The sequence below is a fragment of the Rissa tridactyla genome, chromosome 3 (assembly GCF_028500815.1).
Source record: "Rissa tridactyla isolate bRisTri1 chromosome 3, bRisTri1.patW.cur.20221130, whole genome shotgun sequence".
Lineage (NCBI taxonomy): Eukaryota > Metazoa > Chordata > Aves > Charadriiformes > Laridae > Rissa > Rissa tridactyla.
The window spans coordinates 62,650,758-62,674,453 of record NC_071468.1 but is presented as its reverse complement, the minus strand read 5'-3'; the positions used below and the strand labels follow the sequence as shown (position 1 = coordinate 62,674,453).

At 39.5% G+C, this 23,696-nt stretch overlaps 2 protein-coding genes across 18 annotated transcripts in view; one reads left to right on the top strand and one right to left on the bottom strand.

Annotated features, from left to right (window-relative positions):
• The first annotated feature begins 416 nt into the window (after window positions 1–416).
• CCDC28A (coiled-coil domain containing 28A) lies at window positions 417–7,758 on the top strand. 4 transcript variants are annotated; one of them, XM_054196384.1, is made up of 6 exons: window positions 417–534; window positions 1,362–1,556; window positions 3,998–4,161; window positions 5,114–5,268; window positions 5,887–5,909; window positions 7,014–7,758. In XM_054196384.1, the coding sequence occupies exons 2-6, from the start codon at window positions 1,399–1,401 to the stop codon at window positions 7,066–7,068; spliced, it is 555 nt and encodes a 184-aa protein (XP_054052359.1). In that variant the 5' UTR covers window positions 417–534; window positions 1,362–1,398; the 3' UTR covers window positions 7,069–7,758. The 4 variants fall into 4 exon arrangements, with proteins under 4 accessions (XP_054052359.1, XP_054052358.1, XP_054052361.1 ...); XM_054196383.1 differs by lacking the exon at window positions 417–534 and adding an exon at window positions 561–651; XM_054196386.1 differs by lacking the exons at window positions 417–534; window positions 7,014–7,758 and adding an exon at window positions 561–651 and having other exon boundaries at window positions 5,824–5,894.
• Window positions 7,759–19,473: 11,715 nt separating this feature from the next.
• The window catches only part of REPS1 (RALBP1 associated Eps domain containing 1), a 65,607-nt gene continuing 61,384 nt past the window's right edge, over window positions 19,474–23,696 (bottom strand). For 12 of the 14 annotated variants that reach the window (XM_054194216.1, XM_054194225.1, XM_054194218.1 and 9 more), the window contains one exon: window positions 19,474–22,890. In XM_054194216.1, the coding sequence (XP_054050191.1) occupies window positions 22,822–22,890 (69 nt within the window). In that variant the 3' untranslated portion in view covers window positions 19,474–22,821. The remainder of the gene's footprint in view (window positions 22,891–23,696) is intronic. The other 2 variants (XM_054194226.1, XM_054194229.1) reach the window with 1 other exon arrangement.

The following is a 23,696-nucleotide window of genomic DNA, read 5'->3' as shown; positions in this document are numbered from 1 at the left end:
CTCCTGCCGTGTTTCAACATTTCGGAGCCACGGGACTTGTCGTTTTCAGCGCTCAGCGTGCCTCCGCGCCCAGCCTGCCACGCATGCGCAAACCGGAGTGGGAGCGCACGGAGGCGCTGCAGGGAGACGGGGGGAGCGGAGGGAAGCGGGGGGGGTCCTCCGCAGCGGGCATGCGGCCTGCCGCCCCCCCGCCGCGCCCGCCCCTGTGGAGGCACCGAGGCCGAAGACAGTCGCCCATCTCGGCAGCCGCCGTGCCGAGAGGGTCCCATAACCCCCCCTTCCCCCGGCCGCCCCTCGGAGTGCTGCAGGCCCCGCCCCTTTCAGCCGTTAACGGCCGCTACTGCTCCGCCTGCCAATGCATCCGGAGGCGGGGGCACTCCCACAATGCACCTCCGCGGGGCGGGACGGGACGGGGCGGGGCGGGCCGCAGTCATGTGACCTCCGGGCCGTGCAGTGCCGAGCCCGCCGCTTCCCCAGGGGCTGGTGGGGCCGGGGGTCCGCACGCGCGGCGGCGGGGGCGGGGCCTCCCCACAGGTAGCGAAGGGGGGCGGGGCCTCCGCCTCGGCGGCCGTTTAACGGGCGGCGGTTGGGGAGGGAGGGTGGTCGTTCGTTCTCCTCACGGAGCGACAGGCGGCGTCGCGAGTCTTTGTGGTAATAAAATGACGGCGCGTAGTAGGGGCTGGCCGGGCCTGAGGGCAGAGGAGGTCGCGTCGGGCGCGGAGCGGGCAGCGGCCCTCAGCGGGTCAGTCGTGGCGGCCGCTCCCCTGACAGCACCCACTGCCGTCTCTGCGGGGCGGTGGGTTGCGGGGGAGGCGTTTCCCAAGGCGAGGAAGTTATTAGGCGGCACCCGGTAGTAGCATGTATAATAGCAGTAATACAGCCTATATGTTATTGGGTGGCACCCGTCAATAGCATATACAGTAGCAATAACAACTGGGCATCCACTGAGTTTTGACAAGGCCGTTGCCTCTCCCTTCAGAGGAGGTTGTTTGTCAAGGGTGAGTGACAGCTTCCTCATGCCGTCGTCATTTCTCAGTGTTTTGATTGTCACGGGCTTGAGTAGTCTACAGGATTATTTTCTAGCAATAATCCATGGGACGCAAAGGTTGAGATTGTTTTGAGGTACCTGTCGGCTGAAGCTGATGCTGAAGATTTTAATTCCTGCCTGTTTTGCTGATCAGACAGGCCCGGGCAGCTTCTCCAGAAAACTGGATTCTCTTGTTTGAAGAAATTAGTGACTGCTCATCTTTGAAGAAACTATAAAACTGTATTTCCATGCACTGTGACCTGTTTTTTCCCTTGCTTATACTGTAAATGCCAGTTTTAATGGATGTTTCTTACTTTTTTTCTTCCCTTTGGAGGACAAGAAGTTAGTCAACATGCAGTAAATTGGAAGAAATGGAAGAAAGGAAAATCAAGAGGAGGAGCCCCAAATCATCTACCAGTCACCCTGCTCAGGTTGCAAACTCTAAGAAAAGCTCAGTGCCAGTCAGTAAAAGTACAGCATTTTCAAATCCCGCACCACAGCCTGCGGTACAAAAACCAAAGTTAAAACGGTAAGCTTGGGAGCATCTTGCAAGCTCAGTGGAAGTGGGAGCCAGAAACCTGCCGATGCTCAAACAGCCTAAAGGGTGTTTAGACTGTGTGGGAATAAAGAGAAAGAACTTCAGACTCATGAAAATTTTTTATGACCTGTCTTTTATTTTGCAAAACGATTTGCGTTTAATGCAATATAACGGCTATTTTACAGAAAAGGAACATGCTCGATACTCTTCTTGTAAGCTTTATAAAATGTTACACAATGCTGTAGGCTCATACTGATAAAAATATAGCTGAAGAGGCGGTAGCCTGGTGTGACTGGTGAAAGACAAAAGTTGTGTGATCAAATATGGCAAATGTGAGCATCATATAGGAGACAGCAGACCCTCAGATGTACAGCTGTGTGGAACAAATAAAATATTACACGACTGCAAGGTTGGAACTGACAGGGCAGGAAATGAAGGACATAAATTGAACAGGATGAGCTAGAACTGGCATTTCCAGGTGTTTTTGTTTGGAGACCCATCAGTGGGGGCAGCGGTAGCTCCCAGGCCATACTTATGCGCACAGAGAGGCATTCAGATCTTTAGGAAGTGCCATTTTGGAATAGTTTGGGTGTTATTGATGATACATCTATTTCAATTTGAGAATGTTAATTTTCCTGCATGTTTGAAAATATATTTCTCGACCATGGCAGATACAGTAGATAAATAAGCAAAGAGGGATTTTTAAAGTGAAATGTTAGCTAGGGAGAGAGCTGAGTTTATTGACCTGAAGATTAAGTACTGAACTGTCCTCTTTGGCACAGATAGATAGTCTGTTTGAAGGATCCAGTATTGGCCTGATGAATAATGAATTTCTGCAATGTAAAGTCTGTCTATACATTATTTTTCAGGGAAAATGTATTAATATTTTGAGAGAAACAATAATAAATGCTGAAGTGCTATAAATCGGTGGTTTCTGCAGCTGACTGTACTTTTTACTTAAGTCTCAACACTGTTCTGGAATGCACTAGAAATTCATTTCTTGTAGCCCACAGTATTGGCTAGAGAAAAAAATGTCCTTTTTGCTTTAAGTTTTGGAAAAGGACATTCTTACTCAATTGTTCAGTGAAGCTTTCCAAGCAGTGATAATACAGACAATTTCTTGAACTGGAGTCCAGCAGGAGTGGTAATTGACATAACAATGTGAGGATGAACTGCTGTTTTGATAATGGAGTAGGAGTATTTAATGAGTTTTCACTTCATCCACAAGAATCTAATGAAATAAATTTTCCAGGAGTATTCAAGGGAAGGGTGGGGCCTGTTATTCTGCAAGCAGTGTTATCTGCACGAATTAAATAAAACCTCCTTGCTAAGCCTGTGATTTTTTTTTTACATTTTGTTTTTTAATAGCCCATAGTATTCTGAATTTGAATTCTTAGGCTCTAAATTTTTCACTGAACCAGATTCTGAACAGATTCACCATGAGGCTGCGGAAGCAGCCATGCCAGCATGAGAGGAGGGCTGTGTGCGCATACGGATGGGCAAAATCGGGGATGAAAACAGCCCCTTACCCGAATTGTATTAGGTTAGGGTGCAGTCTGTCTGTCTGTGGATCAGAGATGGAATATGCTATTTCTTACTGGTAACTGAGTGTTGAGCTTCCATATCGATTGTGTGTTCATTTGGACCTATAATGGTTATTCAATGTCATTCATGTAGTTTCTATGGGCACATGGTGCTCTGAATAAATTTTATGTCTAGAGAAAAATGTGTGAGGATCCAGGAATTTTGATGGTTTTGCTGCAGAGGGGGCTGTAGAGGATTTTTAGCACGTTTAACATTTGTTCAGGCACGGACTAGTTCCATTTGGTATGTGTTAGAAGACTGGGAGGTTGCTTCTGATGGTGAGTTTTACAAAATGTGGATGTTATTTGAAAGTGGGAAGAAGGAGCTCTAAGAAAATTTATCTGGAGGCAAGGTCACCTTCCTGTATAGATTATAACGAGGTGTTTTTCACACTGGTTGCAGTCTGTAGGTGTTTGTGACAACAGGAGCGTATTTTTGCTGAGGGTTTTTCTTTCTGGCTTAAAAAAAGCTTGCAGGTGCTTTTGGGGTGATGTTAATGTAGATAATGCCCCATGCACCATCTGTCATTATTGGGTGATGGTCCTCTTGAGATAATTAAGTGGCCATTATGTATATGTGCTTGGTTGATGTTTCCCACTATTAATAGGAAACCACATTGTTGGAATTCTTAATTTTGCAGTATCAAACTGTCAAGGTAGTGATGTTGTTCTTTATTCTGAAGACAAACTGGTGATCCATTTTTTAACTTAAAAGGAGTGATTGAAATATGTATTATATATTTTCCATTTCATTTTCAAAGCCCAGATGTAAACTCATCTTACATTTCAGATTCTCAGTGGAAGCAGGAAGTAATCTTTTTGGGTTTTATTAATTATTTTTTTTTTCAGTGTAATAAAAGAGAAAGCAAAACCTCCAGGAGGTGAAGCAAAAGGGGCACAGGCAGCACCCATCCAGCATTCTTTTCTCACAGATGTATCGGATGTCCAGGAAATGGAAAGGGGACTTCTGAGTCTCCTGAATGACTTCCATTCTGGCAAACTTCAAGCATTTGGTAAGTGCATGAATTGTCTGTATACAATAATTGTTTTTATAGCTATACAATGGTAACATTTGCAAAGAAATGTGCTGTATGGACAGCCTGCCAGTTTGTCATATTGGTCTCTGCTGTATGAAATGAAGTTTAATATAATTAATAGATGTTTTAGTCCTATTGTAAGGTCTTTGTTGTGAGACTACTCAAATAACGTTTCATTGTACCTTCCAGCATTCCTTACCAAAGCCCGTACCTTGGCTTATGGATTGAAGATACCAAATTTAAAACCACTTATTTATGATATTTAGGAATATTAGGAAGTAACTGTATTTAACACCTGATTTTGCTGCATATTAACACTTTAGACTATTTGTAACAACTTTTATGTAATCCAATGTAAGTTGCATTTTACCCAGCTTACTCTTCTGACTTAGCATCTTACTGTTCTTACTACGTCACAACTGATGGAGGTTTCAGAAAAAACATGACACTCTTCTGCTTCCTTTTTTCCCCTGTACTGACTAGAAAGATGCTTTTGCAAGTTTAGTGTTAGGTGAACACATTGGTTCCACACCAATTTTACAAGAGAACCTGAAAAGCCTGTATTATATAAAGCATCAGTTGCAAGAAACCCCCAAGATTAATCAAAATTAGAAAGAAGGTTTATCATGATCACATTTCAAGTTAAAAATACAGGGCCTTCCTAAATCAGAGAGAAGTTCAGAGAATAGAAAAAACATATATTCTAAAAACCAGTCTAGTACATTTGATAGTTGTCATAAGTTTATCACAACATAACACTAGACAGGATGACAGAAACTTCAGTCTGTGTAACAGGGAGAAATCATTGAGAAAGCAAATTAACTTGAAAATCTGATGTTTAAATTCCTCTGATGCAAAAAGCTGCATCTTCACACCTTCATTTACTCTCTCAGGTTTCTTTATCTAAAGCTGTTGCTCATCCTTTTAGGAAATGAATGTTCCATAGAACAGATGGAGCATGTGCGGAGTATGCAGGAGAAACTTGCTCGCCTCAATCTGGAGCTCTATGGGGAGCTGGAAGAACTCCCTGAAGATAAAAGAAAGCTAGCCAGCGACTCCAACCTGGATAGGCTGCTATCAGATGTAAGTATGGGGAAGGTAGAAAACATGGAACTTTGCCCACAGAACTTGGCTCAGGAAAACAAACACTGGTGGGTGGGCAGTGATTTACAGTTGAGGAGAACACAGTTCTGTAATGAACCAAGATGTAAGCCCTGCCCTTATCTGGGTTTTGGGAAAACACAGTACCTTGTTGCCTTTTTTTGTAGGCTTGTTTTGGTGAGTGGAGCAGCCTAGCTGTAACTGTCTGAGGATGTAGGCCTGTTTAGAGACAGCCAATGTACCGGGGAACTACGACCATTTTCCCTGTGGTCCATCCTCCTACATCCAGGAAAGATGTGTATATTCCACACTTCCAGTTTCTTCTTTCTCTAGTGTATTATGTCCATAAAACCCCAAATTTAAAATTTCTTTAAATTTCCTGAGATAAGCAGATTTGAATTTAATTTGGGACTTGGCTCTGTTGGTGTAGAATTCAGTGCAGGTTTGCTTTGCTTTATGTAATAAAAATCATAATTTTCAGTCCAAACTATTAGTGATTTACTTCATTGTTTTAATGTATTTATTTTATCATATCAGCATAATTGTTGCATTTGACTAACTGAAATGCCATTTCTGATACTTTCTACACTTATATTGCAGCTAGAAGAACTGAATTCATCTATGTATCCTTTTCCTTAAATGTCTATTTTGCATCATAATTATTAACTGCAATCAAATCACAGTATATTTCCCCAGTAACTCTTGTCTTTATAGGAGTCAGATTGCTTCAGTAATGTCCTTTTTTTTTTTTTTTAAATTAGCACTGTTACACAGTATGGATTTTTAGATTCTTCCAATATGTAAGTGACTGGATCTTAACACTTTCAATTACAGGCTGTTTTTTCATGTGGTGATTCACTTAGCTAGCGTGTACCACGTTAGACAATGTGTTGACAGTCACAAAGCCCATCAGAAGCAGGGTCTTTCTACATGCGTCTTGCTGAGACATTCTGGAACAAACGTACATAATAACATTCCTCCTATAGTATTCAGCAATGTTGTGTCCCATTGATAGGTGAATCCTATTACCTTCCAATTTTTTTTCTAGAAATAAGTGCAGCTTTTTATCACTGCTTTTAGTGTGAATAGTGGACTTACCTAATTTTTTATTTCTAGGGTCAGACTATGGTTGAGTCAAATACTTCAGCAGAGCTTTGGTACTTGAACAAATGCATGCTCATAGCCCACCCAGAAGAAGATAAAGCTAAATGTCTTAGTTTGTCTTTTAAGTCATGCTTTTGATAAGCTAAGGATACAGTTGAGGAGTGATACATTCAGTTTATACTGCAGTCTAGTTATTTCTGATGTTACACACTCTGTATGCATTGAGGAAGGTGGCACTCCGGTTTGGGTCTTAAGATACTGCACTGGTATATACATTCTCTGTGCCCGTAAAAAGCCTTTTAAGGCTAGGTCTCATGAAGAACACAAGTGGAATGTGATAATAATATCACATAATAGTCATAAAAATAATCTGCCATCCCCCTTGATCCACCAGCTAATTCTGGAGGTATGTAATGCTTAAGTCTCATCAAGGAAGATTAATCTACTGTTTTGAGAACTAGCATAGGATTTAATAGAACTGAATTCTTCTGGACTGGTGCATACCCATGACAGGACTAAGGTTAGTTCTGTGTAACACTTGTTTATATATAAAGTTTATATATAAACTCTTGTTTATACCTCATCTACACGTGAAGGTGTTATTCCTTAATGGTTTGCTTCAGCCAAAAATTGCATTTAGCAGATGCTCAAGATATTCCAAATGGTGCCACGGGCTGAAAGAACAGCTTTATCAACTTGGATTCTTTCAGAAGCTTTTCTTTTGTTTTTCCTGACAGTGGAATCTGGAACAGTTGTTGGTTGGGTTGTTTTTTTAATTTTACACAATGAAGAATCAAAGTGCAAATCCAAGTGTTTATTTTTGCACATTCCTCTGAGTGCTGCATTATGTCAGGACTCAGCATCTAGAGTTTTAAGTAGGTTATTGTGGCACTATGCTTTTTATCATTGCCTTATTTAATAGAAAAATTGGGGAAACGTGGAAGTACATTTTTTCTGCTGTGTTGTTCATATGGTTGAAAATGATATATGTATATATCATTAGCATTTCTCCAATTTTTTTGAAGGTAGTGATGATGTTGCCTGTCTGATCAGTATGTAGACAATCTGCACACTGTATCTTAAGTGTTTTGTTGATCAGTGATGCCACAGATTAATTTATTAACAATAAAGTAAAACATTTTAAATATGACGTTTCCTTTAAAGAAGTTGCTATCTGTTCAGCTGTGTTAAGAAGACACAAGTTCTTGCATGGTCTGAATGTTTGCAGAGTTTACTTTTTTTCATTACTGTGAATAATTGTGTCACTAAACTAGAACTATCATACCTGCTAGCACTCCCCATAATTTAAGTATTGTGAAATTCCAAAATTGAGTAAACAGTTATTGTTCAATAAATCCAAATATGCAATTTTGTAGTCGTTCCTGTGTTATAAATAGTCTGGTATTAATTGGTGTCATCTTCATGTTCACGGTCAGAGAAAAAATTGTTTTCGTGTAAAATCAGGCTCGTTTCTATCGTGGGTCATCCAGCTATGCCTTTGCTTCTAGGCTTATTTTATATTCAGTTTTTAGGCAATACATTCAGATTCTATATTGTATATACTTACTGCGCCAGGAATGAAACCTGTATCCTTCTACTTGGGAGTGAAGCTTTCATTGGCCCAAAGTGGGCCCATGGCCAGGGAACAAAAGACGCCTGCTGTTTGGCATCTTCAGAGAAGGTGCTTCTTCAGCCACAAGATGTAGTTGTGGATTCCATGAGCTCCAGCTCCTTTCAGAATCACACAAAGTGCCAAAGCCTGTGCTGTGCAGCTGGGGACAGAAAGATCATTTTAACAGCTCAGCATGCTCTGCCTACAAATTCAGCCTCAGACACTGTCGTTCCCTGCCTCACCTATCAGGCAAGTCTCAATGGTTAACAAACTGGTAAGAATCCCAGTTGTGCTCTTCCTTAGGATGTTCTTGTTCTTTACGTGATTTGTCTCCGTTGTTGAGATTCTCTAGAAGTTTTGCATGATGGTGAAGTTACCCCCAAGTCCCAGCCTGCTGCTGGGTACGTACCATGAAATCCAAAGACAGCTTGGGAGAACTAGAATACCAGCGTGCTTCTCACAAAAGGAAGCCAAGGGTGTTTTTTTTCCACTCTTTAACCAATAGTTGGGCAATTACCCTTTTCTGCACAGTAACTTCTCCTTGTAAGCACTATGGCCTTATTTCCATGCAGACTTCTGCACATCAAGCAAAAAAAGCATCACGTTTTAGCCTCACGCCTCAAGGTGTGTAAAGGTGCCAGGCCACTTTTGGTGGCAGAGGTCACCAGCAGAGCTGGTTAATACAAGGAAAATGACATTCCTGCAGCTCACTTTGATTCAGGAGGAGCACTGTACCCTCAGGAGCAGCTTGTTGCCAGCGCTGTATATTGCAGCGTTGTAACGCATAGTGGTCCCAAAACATACTTTTAACCAGCAGTTTTCATAGCTTAAGCTATTCTACAACAAAGAGAATTCTTTTTCCTTTTTGGTCTCTGTTATCTAAATCTGCTTAGGCTTACAACTTCAAACACATTTCAAGTAATTTATGATCGTGTGGGCTGGCAGGTGTCTTGATCATTTTTGTAGCAATTTATGCAAGTAAATAACACATAGGTACAATTCAAAATATGGAGACAAACAAATACCTTTCTCAAGCAGCTGTTTAGAGTTATACAAGAATTAGCACCTTTTTCTTCAACCATCTTAAGCCCACAGGCAATTGCAAGTCACAAAGAATGCACTAATTGCAAATAATTAGGAAATTAAAATTCTTTTATCTCCTGCTGGATACACATTTGCGTCTTTTACACAATCCATTAATAGCACACGCTCATTATCTTTTGGATTCATACAAGAAAATTTGTAGCAACATCTTTGCGAGACTGAGCTTCTCTTTAGGTGGTAATAAACTAATCGCATTTCTAGGCTCTTGCAGGAAAAGAAAAAAAAAAATACTATAACGTATTTGTGGAGAGTCCTGTAATTATAAAAGTACCTAAGTGGCTGCATAAAATGAGCTTCTCTGTTATCCTGTTTCCTGAAGAGTTGTTTATGGAGATAAAAGTGTATTGACATTGAGTATTTCCTGGCCTGAACTCACACTGATAAAGGGATACAGTGTTTGAAAGACGACGGCTCTTTCCTGCGTCACTGATGTAGATTACCTCACTCCAAGAGACATCTGTGGAATCTCAATGAACAAAAAAGAGAAAATAAAAGTCAGGAAGAAAAACTAATAGGAAAGGAAAGTGTCTTAGAGAAGATGTGGAAAAGAGGTGGCCAGCAGGTTGAGGGAGTCGATTCTGCCCCTCTGCTCTGCTCTCGTGAGATCCCACCTGGAGTGCCATGTCCAGTGCTGGGGACCCCAACACAAGAAGGACATGGACCTGTTGGAGCGGGCCCAGAGGAGGACTAGGAAGATGATGGAGCCCCTCTGCTGTGAGGACAGGCTGAGAGAGTTGGGGTTGTTCAGCCTGGAGAAGAGAAGGCTCTGAGGAGACCTTATAGCAGCCTTACAGTACCTGAAGGGGGCTACAGGAAAGACAGGGAGGGACTCTTCATCAGGGGGTGGAGCGATAGGACGAGGGGTAATGGTTTTAAACTGAAAAAGAGGAGATTTAGATTAGATATAAGGAAGAAATTCTTTACTGTGAGGGTGGTGAAACACCCTCTTATGAGAAATCAAAACTCCTGTTTTCACACAGGTAATTCCCCCAGCTATTCCCTTGTATAAATCCCGACTGCTGTGGGCATAACAGGTGCTTTGAGGGTACTTTTTTCTAAAAAGACAGGAGCTGCTCAGAGGTTACCCATCGCAGGGAAGCTGGGGACAGAGCTCCCTTCTTGAAAATGAAGACGGCAGACAAATTTGTCCTAGGCTATCCCAAAGCACACAAGGACACAAGCAGCCTTACTGCGTCTTTGAGTTGTTTCTTCTAAACACACTTGCGTCTCATCGCTCCTCATGCCATCAGATCTGGTGCTGTGTGTCAAATGTCACACACGAACCAGTTCTGAGTTCAGAGACTGGTTAGGATTACTAACACGCATGTTTTAGCCAGCAATACTTCCGTTTTAATTCATTTAATTTAATTCACTCCTTTTTAATTACAAATAACTAAGTTCACTCTCAGTGATCTATGCCTTGAGCAATCTGGCTATCGTCATCACAAAACATGGGCTTTATTATCACAGCCCTCTTCACTCGCTATAAAAAGAAGCCAGAATCCTCCGTATGAATGCGTACATACCAAATCCTCTGCTGACTTCCCAGAAGTACCAGCCAACGCGCAGCACAAAGCAGGCACAGGGAAAGCGGTGCCACTGCAGCACTGCAATGGAAAACGCGGAGTAGGTGACAAAGGCATCCCCTGGCGAGTAGGCTGGGGATGGGCAAAAAGCTGGGAGAGGACAGAGCCAGGAGCGCCCACCCCAACTGACCAAAGGGATATTCCCGACCTGAGCAGCACAAGCTCAGGGAAAGAAGGAGGAAGGGGGGATGTTTGTGGTTATGGCATTCGTCTTCCAAAGCAACTGCTGTGTGAGGCGAGTCCCTGCGTTCCTGGAAGTGGTGGAACACCTGCCTGCTGCTGACGGGCAGTGAATGACGCTCGGCCAGAGCTGGAACAGATGCGAGTGAGGGGTTAATTGAACGTGGTCAGATAAAACTGATACAAGTAAAACAGTATTTCTTAATACCTGGAGGAAAAAAAATCGCTTAGTTATTTCAAATCTGTTCTCACACTAACAATTTTGTTGTGCTATACATATTTACACAATGTTTAGCTAGATGATTGTCCCCGGCACTGATACCACGGCATTCCTTCTCTTCTTCTCCCTAGACCGGAACCATTACGAGCAGTCTCTTTCCGATGAGTAGCTGCCAAAAGTTTTTTCTTCTGGTCAGAAGGTCAGTGTGTAAAAGACTGACCAAGTACAAAGACCACTGCTCCAGCCAGAGCGGCGCTAGGGCTGAGAGACAAGAGAGCAAGGGATTCTCACCTGGCAATTCTCACCCCCTTTCTGTACAAAAGGCCTGAAGTAAAACTGAGCCTGAATTCCTGGGCAAGCAAACTCAGATTTTTCCTGTTAAAACTACCAAAATAATTAAACGTTCCAAAAGGCATCGGTCTGCTCCCCAGTGAATGGTGTACTCCAGGCATATGCTTCGATTGACGGTCTTGTTCCCAGGCTAAGTGTATGACGTCTGGATCCTGAAGAACAATAAAAATTAAAGTTGCAGTTCATGATTTTACATCCAAGAAAATCAGTTTTAATTTAATATTTCTCCTAATGATCCTCCTCAGCTAGGTTTTGAAAAAAAAAAACAAAACAAAACACCAAACCCCAAAACAACAAACCAGTGACACACTTCACATGACACTTGCTAAGGAATTAAGGCCAACCCCATTTAATACAATAAATACTAACTTCCCGTAATAACAGTGTACTTTAAGATTTGTTTAAGCAAGCCTCAGATTCTGAAATAACTGCAGATGCCTATAATGCCACTTGGTTCTCTAAAGAGTTTAGTTTTGATAATTTTTAGCTTGATCTGTAATTTTCATCTGAAACCAGGTTTATAAAACAGTTTTGCATTGTCTGCTTTTGCCTAGTTAAACTATCACTTGAAATGCGTTATTTTTCCAAGTCCCAAAATAAACAGCGTCTGACTATTAATATGGAACATTTTTTTTGAAGAGAATAGTGTTACTAGCTTAGCTCTTACTTACGATTTAGCTCATTTCCTTTTAGTTTGGACTAGGAATCCGCAAGTTGTTAAAGCCTCATCAAGCGCTTTTAACACATGCAAATAGATAAAGAAATGGATGAGCACAGCTAAATTTTATGAGCTCTTCAACACAAACAGCATGTAGAAGTCACCACATACAGTAGGGGATAAGGACTGCATGATTAATTCAACTAAGCGTCACATTGACTCATTCGGGGATAAAGCAGTTACGTTATTGTTGGCTACTAAAGAGGAAAACCAACTCGTATTTCCTCCCCCCCGCTACTACACAGTTACTATATACACAGAGCTGACGAATTCTCCCTGCGGGGAGTGTGACTTGGCCCATGCCTACGGCGTACCCGGAGGCCAGCTGCTCACTTAATCCTCCCGCCCCTCAGTTCTTGGGCTTTAGCCTCGTCTGCTTTAGGTGAAATCAAGGTTTCCCGGCTCACCATTCACACCTCTGTCGGACAAACACTGCTCAGATTGGAGCGGCGCCCAAGAGAAACGCAGGTTGCCACTGGGCTCTTACAAGAAAGAGAGGCATGAGGATACGTGAGCCACGTTTGCCGCTTTGTAACTAAAATCCGTCACGCAGGATGAATTCAGACACTTACGGCTGGGGACGCAGAGCCTGTAAAAGCATTTTCTCAGGAGTTTGTTACTGCAGGAAGTTTGATTTCATTCCTAATACTTACTTCAAAAGCTTTCACTGTAATCGTTATAATCATAATCGTTGCAACATGTAGTTAAGGCTTCTGTCAGCCAAATAGGTTGGCAGAAACTATAGTAGTAGCTAGACCGATGAGTAATTTTAAAAGCTTAATGCAAGTAAATACTTTAAACAATGTATTTCCTACTCAAATGCAAAAAGGTTTCCATATAATTCTCAAAACATATCACAGAAAATAAGATATCTCTGAATCACGGGACTAGCTGCAGGATGAATAAGAACGACATGTAAATCACCAGATATAGGCTATAAGGAGTAAAATTATTTTACATTGTTTTCTTTATCTTTTTAAGCTACAGCTTACTATATAAATTCTAAAAGAAAAACATGACCAAGAAAACAGACAGAAACGCACATACCAGTATTTCTGTAGCAACTGCTACTATTTGCTAAGCAGGTGCCTAGAGACCATTTTTATTTTGGAATTTGTAAGCAGAATTCAGAGCTGAATGCCTCAATGAATGCGTAATTTTGATTTGTGTACTTCTGACAACAAATGATCCTTTCTTTGAATTCAATTCTCAAGATGGTCTTGTCCTCTGATCAAAAGAAAAAACATCTATAGATATTCTAGAGCAGAAAAAAAAAAAGGAATATTTTAGAATCATTCCATTGTTTAAACCGTCATCAGAACAAAGTGAAACCTGGGATGTTGCTGCATTTTAGCTGTTAGTGCCTAACACTACAGAAATTTAACACTACTGAGTTCACAGCACCAAAATTTTATTCAGCTGCAGAGTGAAGTCCTGCTCCATGCAGGAATACAGAAAATACGTCTTTCTTCAAACACTATTAACACGATATCTTTCACTATAACTTCTGATCTACCCTAGAATAAAATTTCAAATGTTTTAATAAAAATATTTCACTGATGGCCAGGGCTGCTACACAGTTTTAAACTCAAGTTTAGGCTGTTGATTTGACAGGCTGCCCTGTTATTTATTTAGTAAAGAACACAAGCTTTTTTTTTCAGGATCTCTGCATTAAAGGAATAATTGTATCTGAATAACTACAGGACAGCTTTTCAACTATGTGGCCATCACCCTTCTGTTTTACAACTACGTAAGTGTCTAAAAAAAATAAAATCTTTTTCTTCTCAAGCTGTGTAAAGCAATTGTCTATTATCCCTTTCATTTACTGTCCTAAACCTCCACCAGTGACAGACCTTCAATATGAAGTTGCTGTCTGAAACAATTAACTCTGATTTTAGGGCACGGACACGGCAGACACACGAAGCAAGCTTGCCAGGGAGCTGCTCACGAGCGAGAAGAGCTATGTGCAAACACCAGAAGCTGTGGAGGTTTCCATGGAATGCAGCATCCGAAGTCATGTTAACGTTCAAGCGATCTTCTCTGGTAGCAGGATCTTACAACTACGCGTGCCCTAGCAACTACGAGCGGCGAGCAAGAATCTGCTGAAAAGCACTGCCGAGGCAGTATCCCTGATCTCAAGCGACTGGAAGCTGTCGCGCTGCCTGGGGCACTGCACCGAGCTGGGAGCCAGTTTTGCTCATACCGCTGGCTTTTCACACCCCTGTCGCTGGAAGGTTGTTGTTTTTCTTTTCTTTAAGGATAATCTGTAGCAGCAAAAGATAACGCCAGTCAAAAGCTTTTGTGTTTCAGAGACGACGACGGCTCTGATTCTGCAATGAGACCTGACACAGCACGTTTCCGTATTAGTGCCGAACTTCGCTGCAATAAGGCTTTACACAGAGACTTGCGGCACGCTTCCACGAGAGCTGTAAATCTCTCCATTCTAACCCCAAAGTCCTCCATACGACATTTCTAGTAGCTGATGTTAGATCTAAGTTTTGAATCTTAAAAAGTTAACCACTGCAATAGATCATAATTTCCCCCCTCCTATTTAGAAATACCAAGGTTAGTATGAGACCTCCAACATACAGGTCTTTAACAGTATTAAAGCAACAAAACCCCGAGCAGGCAACAACCAAGAACAAACCAAGCTTTCCCACGAACTGGCAGACTGGGACCAGAGCGAATGAAAGAAAGAGTACGCTGCAAATAATCTGACCACCCTGATCAATGCAGCAGCACTAAGACAAAAGCCAAAATACCGAAATGACTGAAAATTTCAAAACACCAGAACGATTGCAGTCTAACAGTTAAGCGTGTGCCTATACAAGAAACATTTATATGGAACCCTTAAAATTGCAAGGCACCTGTGAAAGAAAATAGGGGTATGTTAGACCATTCAGACTACCGTAGCAACTAATAAAAATCATTTACATTTCTGTATCAGGATTTTCAATCTAATCTAATATAAAATAAAACCCCCCACAGAAACTACAAGAAAAAAGTAAGCATTTTGTATTTTAAACGTTGGCAATACAGCCAGTTCAAAATGTAACCTTGGCAGACCTGCTTCAACTTTCACTGGTTGTACATGAAAGAATATGCTGCCTAGTTGAGAAAAAGTGTTTTTCTTACTTTGTACAGGCTAAAAGTTGTAAGCACCTTAATACTTTCAGAGCAGTAATAAGGGGCTGAATAGGCTACCAAATCAAACAAGGTCTGAGATCAAAGCTGTACATTTATAAAGTGTCTTGAATTTATAGAGATCTTAAGGATCTTAACAACAAACCCAGAAACCTCTCACTGGGTTAGTTCCTAACTCAAGAATAAAAAAGAATAGTCGTACACTACAGACATATGTTAAGCGCCAGTCTAGAAAGACAAAGTAGCCTAGAAGTAGTTTTAGGTTAGTAAAATTAGTTTAAAAAAGTTAAAAAACGCTACATAACTTGGCTTATATTTTACAGGATAACAATTTCTTTTGTTTTCATTTGAAACCTAGGTTTCAAATATTCTCACAGAAGCATTTCCAGAGTGAAGTCAGCCCAGACCTTAAGCAAATTATTAATTTCAGTCTACCATCTCAAACACGTACAAACTTCTTCAGGAACATGCTTTATCCTGCAGACTCAGCAGTTTGCAGGGTGAAGCTGAGATCGACAGCGGGAAGTCCGCATTTATCATGCTGGAAATGAAAAGGAACTTCTTACAGCTTGTTGGATAGAAGAGTTCATTTGAACGAAGGTTTGATCCCACAGGATCCCACGTCAGAACTGAAAATTTCGAAAGACAACTACAAGCAGATTGCAAATCCACATGACACAAGAATGAATTTTGTACTAAGAGTGTTAACTTTATGCAACTTCACAGCAGTTAGACGTACTGTACTACTATGAGTTTGCATCAGGCTGTACTTTCACCTTAAGGTTTCAGGAATGCACTTAAAATACGGATTTGCTGAGAAAGCAAGCTGCATGCACGATTTCACGTGTCTACTGGTAAATTTATATGCCCAAGAGAGGAGTACACAGAAATTCACGTAATTTACTGAAAGGCTCCCGCAGTAAATTAATTTTGAAATCACCACCTCGATCATCCAAACATGCGGATGCAGCATAAAGTCGAATGCTATTACACAAGAGCCTATCACTGCAAATCTCAACCCTGTTCCTACCTAATTTAAACAGCATTCAGACTTATAATTAAGCACACGGTATCAAGTACCTGGGTTGGACAATAGCACTACATCTATACCTACTGACACACACAGTTGCAGGCTTCCTTTGGATCCAGCGTTCAATCTATTTGCCCCCATTTTTCTTTTATCTTTACTGGTGGTTATAAAGTGTGAGGACACAAATATAAAATAATACGTGAACATCACAATCCCTCTTTATCAAAAATTGAAATCCAAAAGTCTAGATTGGAATCAACATCATATCTATTTTCAGTTCAATTTTTGGTAGTAGTCACCCTGTATTAATTCAGATCAGGACAGTCTTGAGTTGTGACAGTTGAAATGCAACCCCACTTCAATCACGGATTTAAATGGATACAATTTTTTTTCCCCACAAGTAGAACAAAATTTTTTCTGCTATTCTACATGCATAGCTATTTGCAATAAGGAAGTCTGAAAACTTCAAAAGATTCCATTGTCTGAAAAGGCTACAAAAGAAAAGGATAAAAAAATCCCCAAACATTCAGAAAATAACATTTGATACTTTTGGCACTAAAAGTTCTAAGAGATTACAAATTTTAGCGTGTTTCTTGATTAGCCAGTCCACCTATGGAAGCAACTTGGTGGAAACCATAAAATCCATCAAAATAGTTAGCCTCTTAATTTTGATAAAATGACATGTGAATTAATACTGCTTTTCCACAGGAATTTTCTTGCTTCGACACTACTTTATCCCCAAAGTGCAGAGCAAACCAAGGAATATATTCCTTTTAAGTACCCTTCTACTGCAAAAGGACCTCTTGATTCTTCTATGACCTCTTCATTCCTTCTGATCAGAAAGGAGGTGACTGATTTCCTTCACGATGGCAGTGAAAGACAATGGCACAGAAGCTCTAGGAAAGGGGTTTGTTGGAAATCGCAGCACTCTTCTTCCAAGGGCAGGGATACATAACAGGAAATAAAAAAAAGTCAAAGTTGGAGCCGTATCACTTCTGCATCTTGTGATAGAATACATTGAATTACAACTTCCTATAAACAACTTTCATAATATTTTGCTTGAAATACATACAGTATTGTCAGACTGAACTCAAGCTCTGTATCCGTTCAAGATCTGCAAAGTAAGGCACAACAGCACCTTGTACTAGTGAAACACACTCCTAAGCTACCATAGGGCTTCCCAAAGTATTTCCTTTGACTTCTGCTGAAAAAGCACACGTTGCTGAAGCCACCTGCCATACCTACCTTTTCGCCAAGTCTCACACAGCCGATCACATGCGCCAGACCTTCAGAAGCCCCTAACAAGTGTTCACATACACAAGTGTTTGCAGCAACTGCTGAAATGCTTATTCTGCTTCCCGCTCCCTCAGCTGCGTGTCAGGGCGAATCTCTGATTTTAGTGCCTCCTTTCTCAATAATGCAACTGTCTTTCAAATGGCATTCTTTCCGATTTGCCTTTCAACTGGATACCAAAAACAACAGGCTCCTTGCAGGAGACATTCTCGCTTCAAAGTGCTGCTTTTTTTCTTACATTTAACTTCTTCCACCCCATGGACCATACCCTCTTCTGTCAGTTTAAATGCAGTCTTTTTTGAGCCAGAGAGAGAAACACAGTTAGACCTCTGAAGTTAGATAAAGAAAGCAGAAGCCACTGTTGCTGCTACATGGGATCTATCAAAGAGTTTACCTGCATTGTTAGAGCAGGATGTATCTCTCTCTCTGTGAGCTCCTCAGCAGACTGAGAAACAGATACTCCAGTCATGTAAGATTCAACAGCAGTATTGCTAGAATTTGGGTTTTCATCAATATACCCCGGAATGTCAGTTTAAATTGCTTTCACTACTTATGATGTTTTGTTTTGTTTATTGTCACGTTTAATCAAGACCAGTCAAAACAGGGTGATTTCAACTGATTCCAGATTAGATGCATTCTTCATATCTGTAAGAGTGAAGGCATCAAGAACATATTCTACCAGAGATGGAAGAGAATTAATGTAGCTTTCCATACTACAGCATGCTGTCAAATGTGACAAATAGTACTAATAGTCTTCTTAAAACTTTGGATATCAGCTGTGAGATCACAAACTTAGTATTTTGTAGAGCTACATTTCTGAATTTTTGAGTATTATAATGAAACAAGGGTTGTTTCTGACATAACTTAAATGCAAGAGATGGAATACCTATATATCAGTAAGCTGCAAAAGAGTACTGTAACATCACTTTGGAGTACAGAACGAGTGTACAGCCAGGTACAATTATGTACGATCAGCAGTGTACCGTTCAGGTACAGTAAGTGTACAATCTACATTTAAAGCAGGAATTGCACCTTTAAAACCCATTTGGTAATTTAAAGAAATATTACTGAAAGAAAATTACACAGTATTAAACCCTCCCCCCAAACCCATAACTGAATTTAGACAAGCAATTAATTCGAAGACTCCTGTGGAAAAAAAAAAAAGTTCACATTTTGCTTGGGTACTAATTATCAGGACAACACTGTAGTCTCATTTGGTTATTAGTATATAGACATTTTCGTACAACCAATAGTTAGTTGTTTTGAAAGACTTAAAATAATGTAACATTTAAATTTTTTTTTTTTGTTATTGCAGAATAAAGTCTTTGGTTTCCATGCCTTTTCTTCTAGAGAGCTGTATTATAAATGATTAATACATCGATATGCATGGAAAAACATGCTGGAATTCTGCTTATGAAATTAAGTTGTAGGTCTCAAAAAATGGAACTTTGGGGAGTATAGCTGAATACTCAACTGCACAGGGATTGCTTTGTAAAATATTTAAGCAACTTAAGCATGCAAATATGTTTAAAATAGACAAGTTATTTTTTAATCTTCCACAGAGAGTAAGAATTGCATTGTTATTACTCACTTGGGAGTAACATGTTTTTGTAACATATTACCATTTCATGAAACTACATTCTGCTAGAAACTAAGACTAGAATGAGTCAGGAGAAAGTGAATTTTTTATTTTGTTTTTTTTATGAAAATGATTCAGACTAGGTCATCCATAAAGCTGCATTTAGAGACAAAACCTGTGCATAGCTGAACCCAGGAGAGTAAGTCAACTTGGCCCTAAATGTAGAGCACACACAGCACACCCCATCCATAAGGGACAGAGACATCTCACACAAGAAACAATGCTGCAAATTTATTTTCTTTAGTTTTAAGTTTTTATAACCTCAACTTTGTTTATCCCACATAAGACATTTTCAGGAATAAGAGATCCTCTAGTTCATGTACAATTGCAAGTAAAATGAGGGGCATGTGAAATACAAAAAACTTGAAAATACTAGCTTACATTGGGTAGACTTAAAATGCTGCTCAAAAAAAGTGGCTTTTCAGCTTTTTTACCTTTGCATTTTGGAAATCTCTGCAGTCCAAAGACAGGCAATGAATGGAGAAAAAAACAACTCCAAAGCAGGTGGAATGAAGAAAGAGGCACATTAGTAGGAGAAACAAAGGAAACGCAAATGCGACGAGAAAAGAGCCACTCCTCCAATCATAAAGTTCAAAGAAACACATTTTGCAGGTGTTTTAGAAATGCATGGAGCCGTCCATCCATCCTAGCTGGGTACATGAATCATACTCCATACTATTTAGTAGTCTACATTTATACTTGCAATATGGAAAGCACGCCTCTCGTACAGTACATAATTCCTTGCCCCAAAGAGCTTACAATCTAAGTTTGTAAAAAATAATGCATCCAGTAACCGGATCAAGATCAAACAAATGGAAAAGACAGAAATAACTTTATAAGGGATCAAAGTTGGGTTACATTACTAAGTGAGGTAACTTCTGAACATCATTGGCAGTGATGTTCTTAAGACATAAGTAATTTTTCAGTTAGAAGCTCTTCTGATCATGAAAAACTGGTTTAAAACGCACTGAATGATGCATTAAAAGTAACCCATACGAATTCTTAAAAACAGACTTGTTGGCAAGACACAAAAATGTTCAGGTTGCCTAAGTTCTTCACTTGAGACACTAACTTGTCACTCTACTAGAAAGATATGGATGTTACAGAAATTCATATGTACACGTCACATTTAAATGTAAAAGGCTTTTTACATTTAAGCTTAAAATGTTAGATTCTGATTTAAGAATCCTGTGGCTATAAACATAGGCTTAATACTTAAATATTAATATGAAAATAGTTCTATTTTAAAAATGTATTTTTAACTTTAAAATAAACTATGGACAAGATACAGTTGGTTTGAAATTAACATTCTTTGACTACAGTAAGTGATCCACTTTTCCCACTTTTTTAAATACAGTTCTTGCTACTTGGCAGTTATAATAGAAGAGATTAGTCCATCAACTTCAAGGTTTTCAGGTTTGGTTTTGTTTGGGTTTTTTTTGCATTTTCCTAGTTATGCCTTATTTTTTTAAGTCAAAGCCTTGCACTTTATCTACCAATTGGCAAGACATAGTTGAAATGTAATTTATATGTAACCGTTTGCCCATTTAGCTATCATTTCTTAATCCCTTTACATGCAAATAGAAAGTACTGTCTTTCATGCAGCTATGACATTCATGTCTTTCATACCAGGGAATCTTGCTTTGGATTATATACATAAGCTGCCTGCAACACTTCCATGACATTTGAAAAAATCTTGGAATAGTTATAGTAATAAAAATTAACCATAATTATGCAGTCTGTATAAGATAACCAAAAAGAGAAATACTTCCTTTTTCACTGTAACAAACAGCATATCCAGCAGAAAAATCTGACTTGAGCTATATTTTTGTAAGGAAAGCAGATGTTACAGGAATTTCATTTAAGCACAGAAGACAGACAGTGAAGATAAGGACTGCTAACAGGCGATCCATTTAGTTTTAATTGGAAAGGTACTCTCAAGGAAATCAAACTAGAAATGAAGATTAAAGAACTATACATTTCTTTGACACAAGTCAGTACTTAACATTCACATTTTAGAAGTTACAACTATATTAAATTTACTTATAGGAGGATACAAAAGGAGTATAGCCACAGATTACCATGAGAATTTGATCACTTCTGACCAACAGCTAAAAAATGAGGGAAGAAAATGGTCAAGGGATTATGATCAACTGTTCTCACACATGCCACAAAATGACAAAAATTCCCTTTGGATCTGTAATAAAACCCTCCCTCCTGTTTGAATTAGTTTCAATTCCCAGGTAAAGATGAATCAACAAAATTAAAATATTGTGCTGTTTTATTGGTGTAAAAATCACACAATTGCTAGTTCTGATTCTGCAGAGATACATCCATGCAGTTAAACATCTATGATCCCACAGCCAGAAGAAGCCATTAAATAGAATATCTGCTGTTAGTCAGCAATTAATGCAAATTTACATATGAGATCAAAAGGTGTGTATCATACAATATACAACAAATCCTAATACAGTACATCAACCTGAATAGCAGGATACACTCAGGGAACTCTGTTAATAGTGAAGCCTGTCTATATGCCAGAGAAATAAGGCCTGGAAACAAGATGACAGAAGGTACCCCAGAATTCCTAAGAAGCAAACTGTTCGGTTTTTATTTTTTACTTTTTTTTTTTTTCGCTGGGAATTAGAAGTTCATAGAGGTATTGACACATTACTTGACAATACAATTTGTTATAGTGAAGACTGGTGGATGTGATCTGTTATTAAAAGGTAATGTGTGAAACATGCAATTACAGGTGCTGCTTAGGTAATGTGTAATTAATATGTTGGGGATTTACACCCAACTCTTTTCACAAAAGAGAGGACTGAAAAGGGTCTGTTTGACAGACTACCAATTGTACCATAAATCTTTATATGCATGCGGCTGAATCAGGATCATGAATGGATAAAATGTGAACACCTGGCAATCTGTGGTTACATACTCTATAATGTATGCAACAAAAACACAAAATCAAATCCAGTTGATGTGGCAAACAGCCTGCAAGAACTCTGTCAACCTGAATAAGTTGGTTTATTGCAAAGAGGCAGGCTGTCCAGAATTGTGAACAACTTTCCAATTGTGAAAGGCAGCTTGGGAAGTAACATTGGCTGATGACAGATTACTAGTTTTATCTCTTTTCTGGCACAATAAAACAAATGCCATAGCAAAAGAAAAGTTTACGTGCTTAAAGTTTAGAGTCAACTGATTAGCAATCCTCTTCTGCAAAGATGTTTCAACGGGAAAAAAGAAACCACTAAAAAATTCCAGTTGGAAATTTTGGCGACAAAAATCTGCAAACTCAAGTCCAACAAAGATCACGGATGCTCACAGAAAATGATATGAGAGGCAGTGTCACATTCCAGGAAAAAGTTTTTTCTTTCTCTGTACTGAAATTAAAATACTTAAATACAAAAGTGGACAAATTGACAAAACAGAACCACAACATTTAATGTAGAATAGAGTGCACTGAGCTAGATGATGCATGGATCTTTAAATAGGCTTTTAAACCAATACCCCTTTCAAAATTAGTAAATTCACAGTTAACGGCAGTAGGCTTAGAGGTGAGAGAAGGGTCGAAGTTGTTCCAGTTGGACTTCCAGGGAGATTCTCTCTTCAAGAACATCCTACAAAAGAAAAATTTTCTACTGACTGTCCACAGAGAGAGAATGAATATTAAAAATTTCCTCATGCGATCAAAACCGGTAAAGGTCAGCTTCAGTTTTGAGAACTAACGTTTAAGTTTTTTCTAGAATCTGGAGAACTCTTCCCATAATTTGAATAGAAGAGTGGCTAGCTAGCAATGTCTCATCAATGAAAATCAATACTTGCTCAAAGGTGAAGCCATTTAGTATTTCCTTCATATCTTTCAAATCACCCAAAGCCAAACAGTTGTAACCAGCTGCAAAGCCAACTATAATATTTTCAAAAAAAGTCTGAAATATTACAGAGGTAAAAGCTAAGATAGCCAGAGAAAGATGTTAAGATGGTGCCTACAGATAAATCCAAAACAGTAATAGCTGACCTAAATGAACAAATGACTATTGTTCTTATTAAGCGGCAATTTTTGCATTCCAGATTATTATATTTGTTTAAAAATATCTGTAATTTTACTAAGACTTGAAGGTTTTCTTGTTCCTTCAGAAAAAAGCAAGCCACTTCAGCTGCTCTTCTCAATACTGCTTTTAAGGTATCCCATGATGACAACAGCTACCTCAAATTACTAACATTAAGTTAAGATTTTGGCTTTTCTATTTTTGTGTAGCTGAAAGCAAATCAATACATTGAAAAATGTGTTTGTTGTAGTAAAAGCGTCCTATGTAATTTCACAAAGCTTGCCACAAAAAGGTATATTCAGTGATCTACAAAAACAACTAAATATTTTATATCAATATCCTCTACTATACATATCATTGGTTTGCAGAGATGCCTG

What these genes read in the sequence shown, in the direction of transcription:
- CCDC28A (XM_054196384.1), top strand. Translation starts at nt 1,399, where the DNA reads ATGGAAGAAAGGAAAATCAAGAGGAGGAGCCCCAAATCATCTACCAGT. An exon ending in CAAAAACCAAAGTTAAAACG is followed by an intron (nt 1,557 to 3,997) that starts GTAAGCTTGGGA and finishes TTTTTTTTTCAG; the next exon opens with TGTAATAAAAGAGAAAGCAA. An exon ending in GAAGAACTGAATTCATCTAT is followed by an intron (nt 5,910 to 7,013) that starts GTATCCTTTTCC and finishes GGTTTGCTTCAG; the next exon opens with CCAAAAATTGCATTTAGCAG.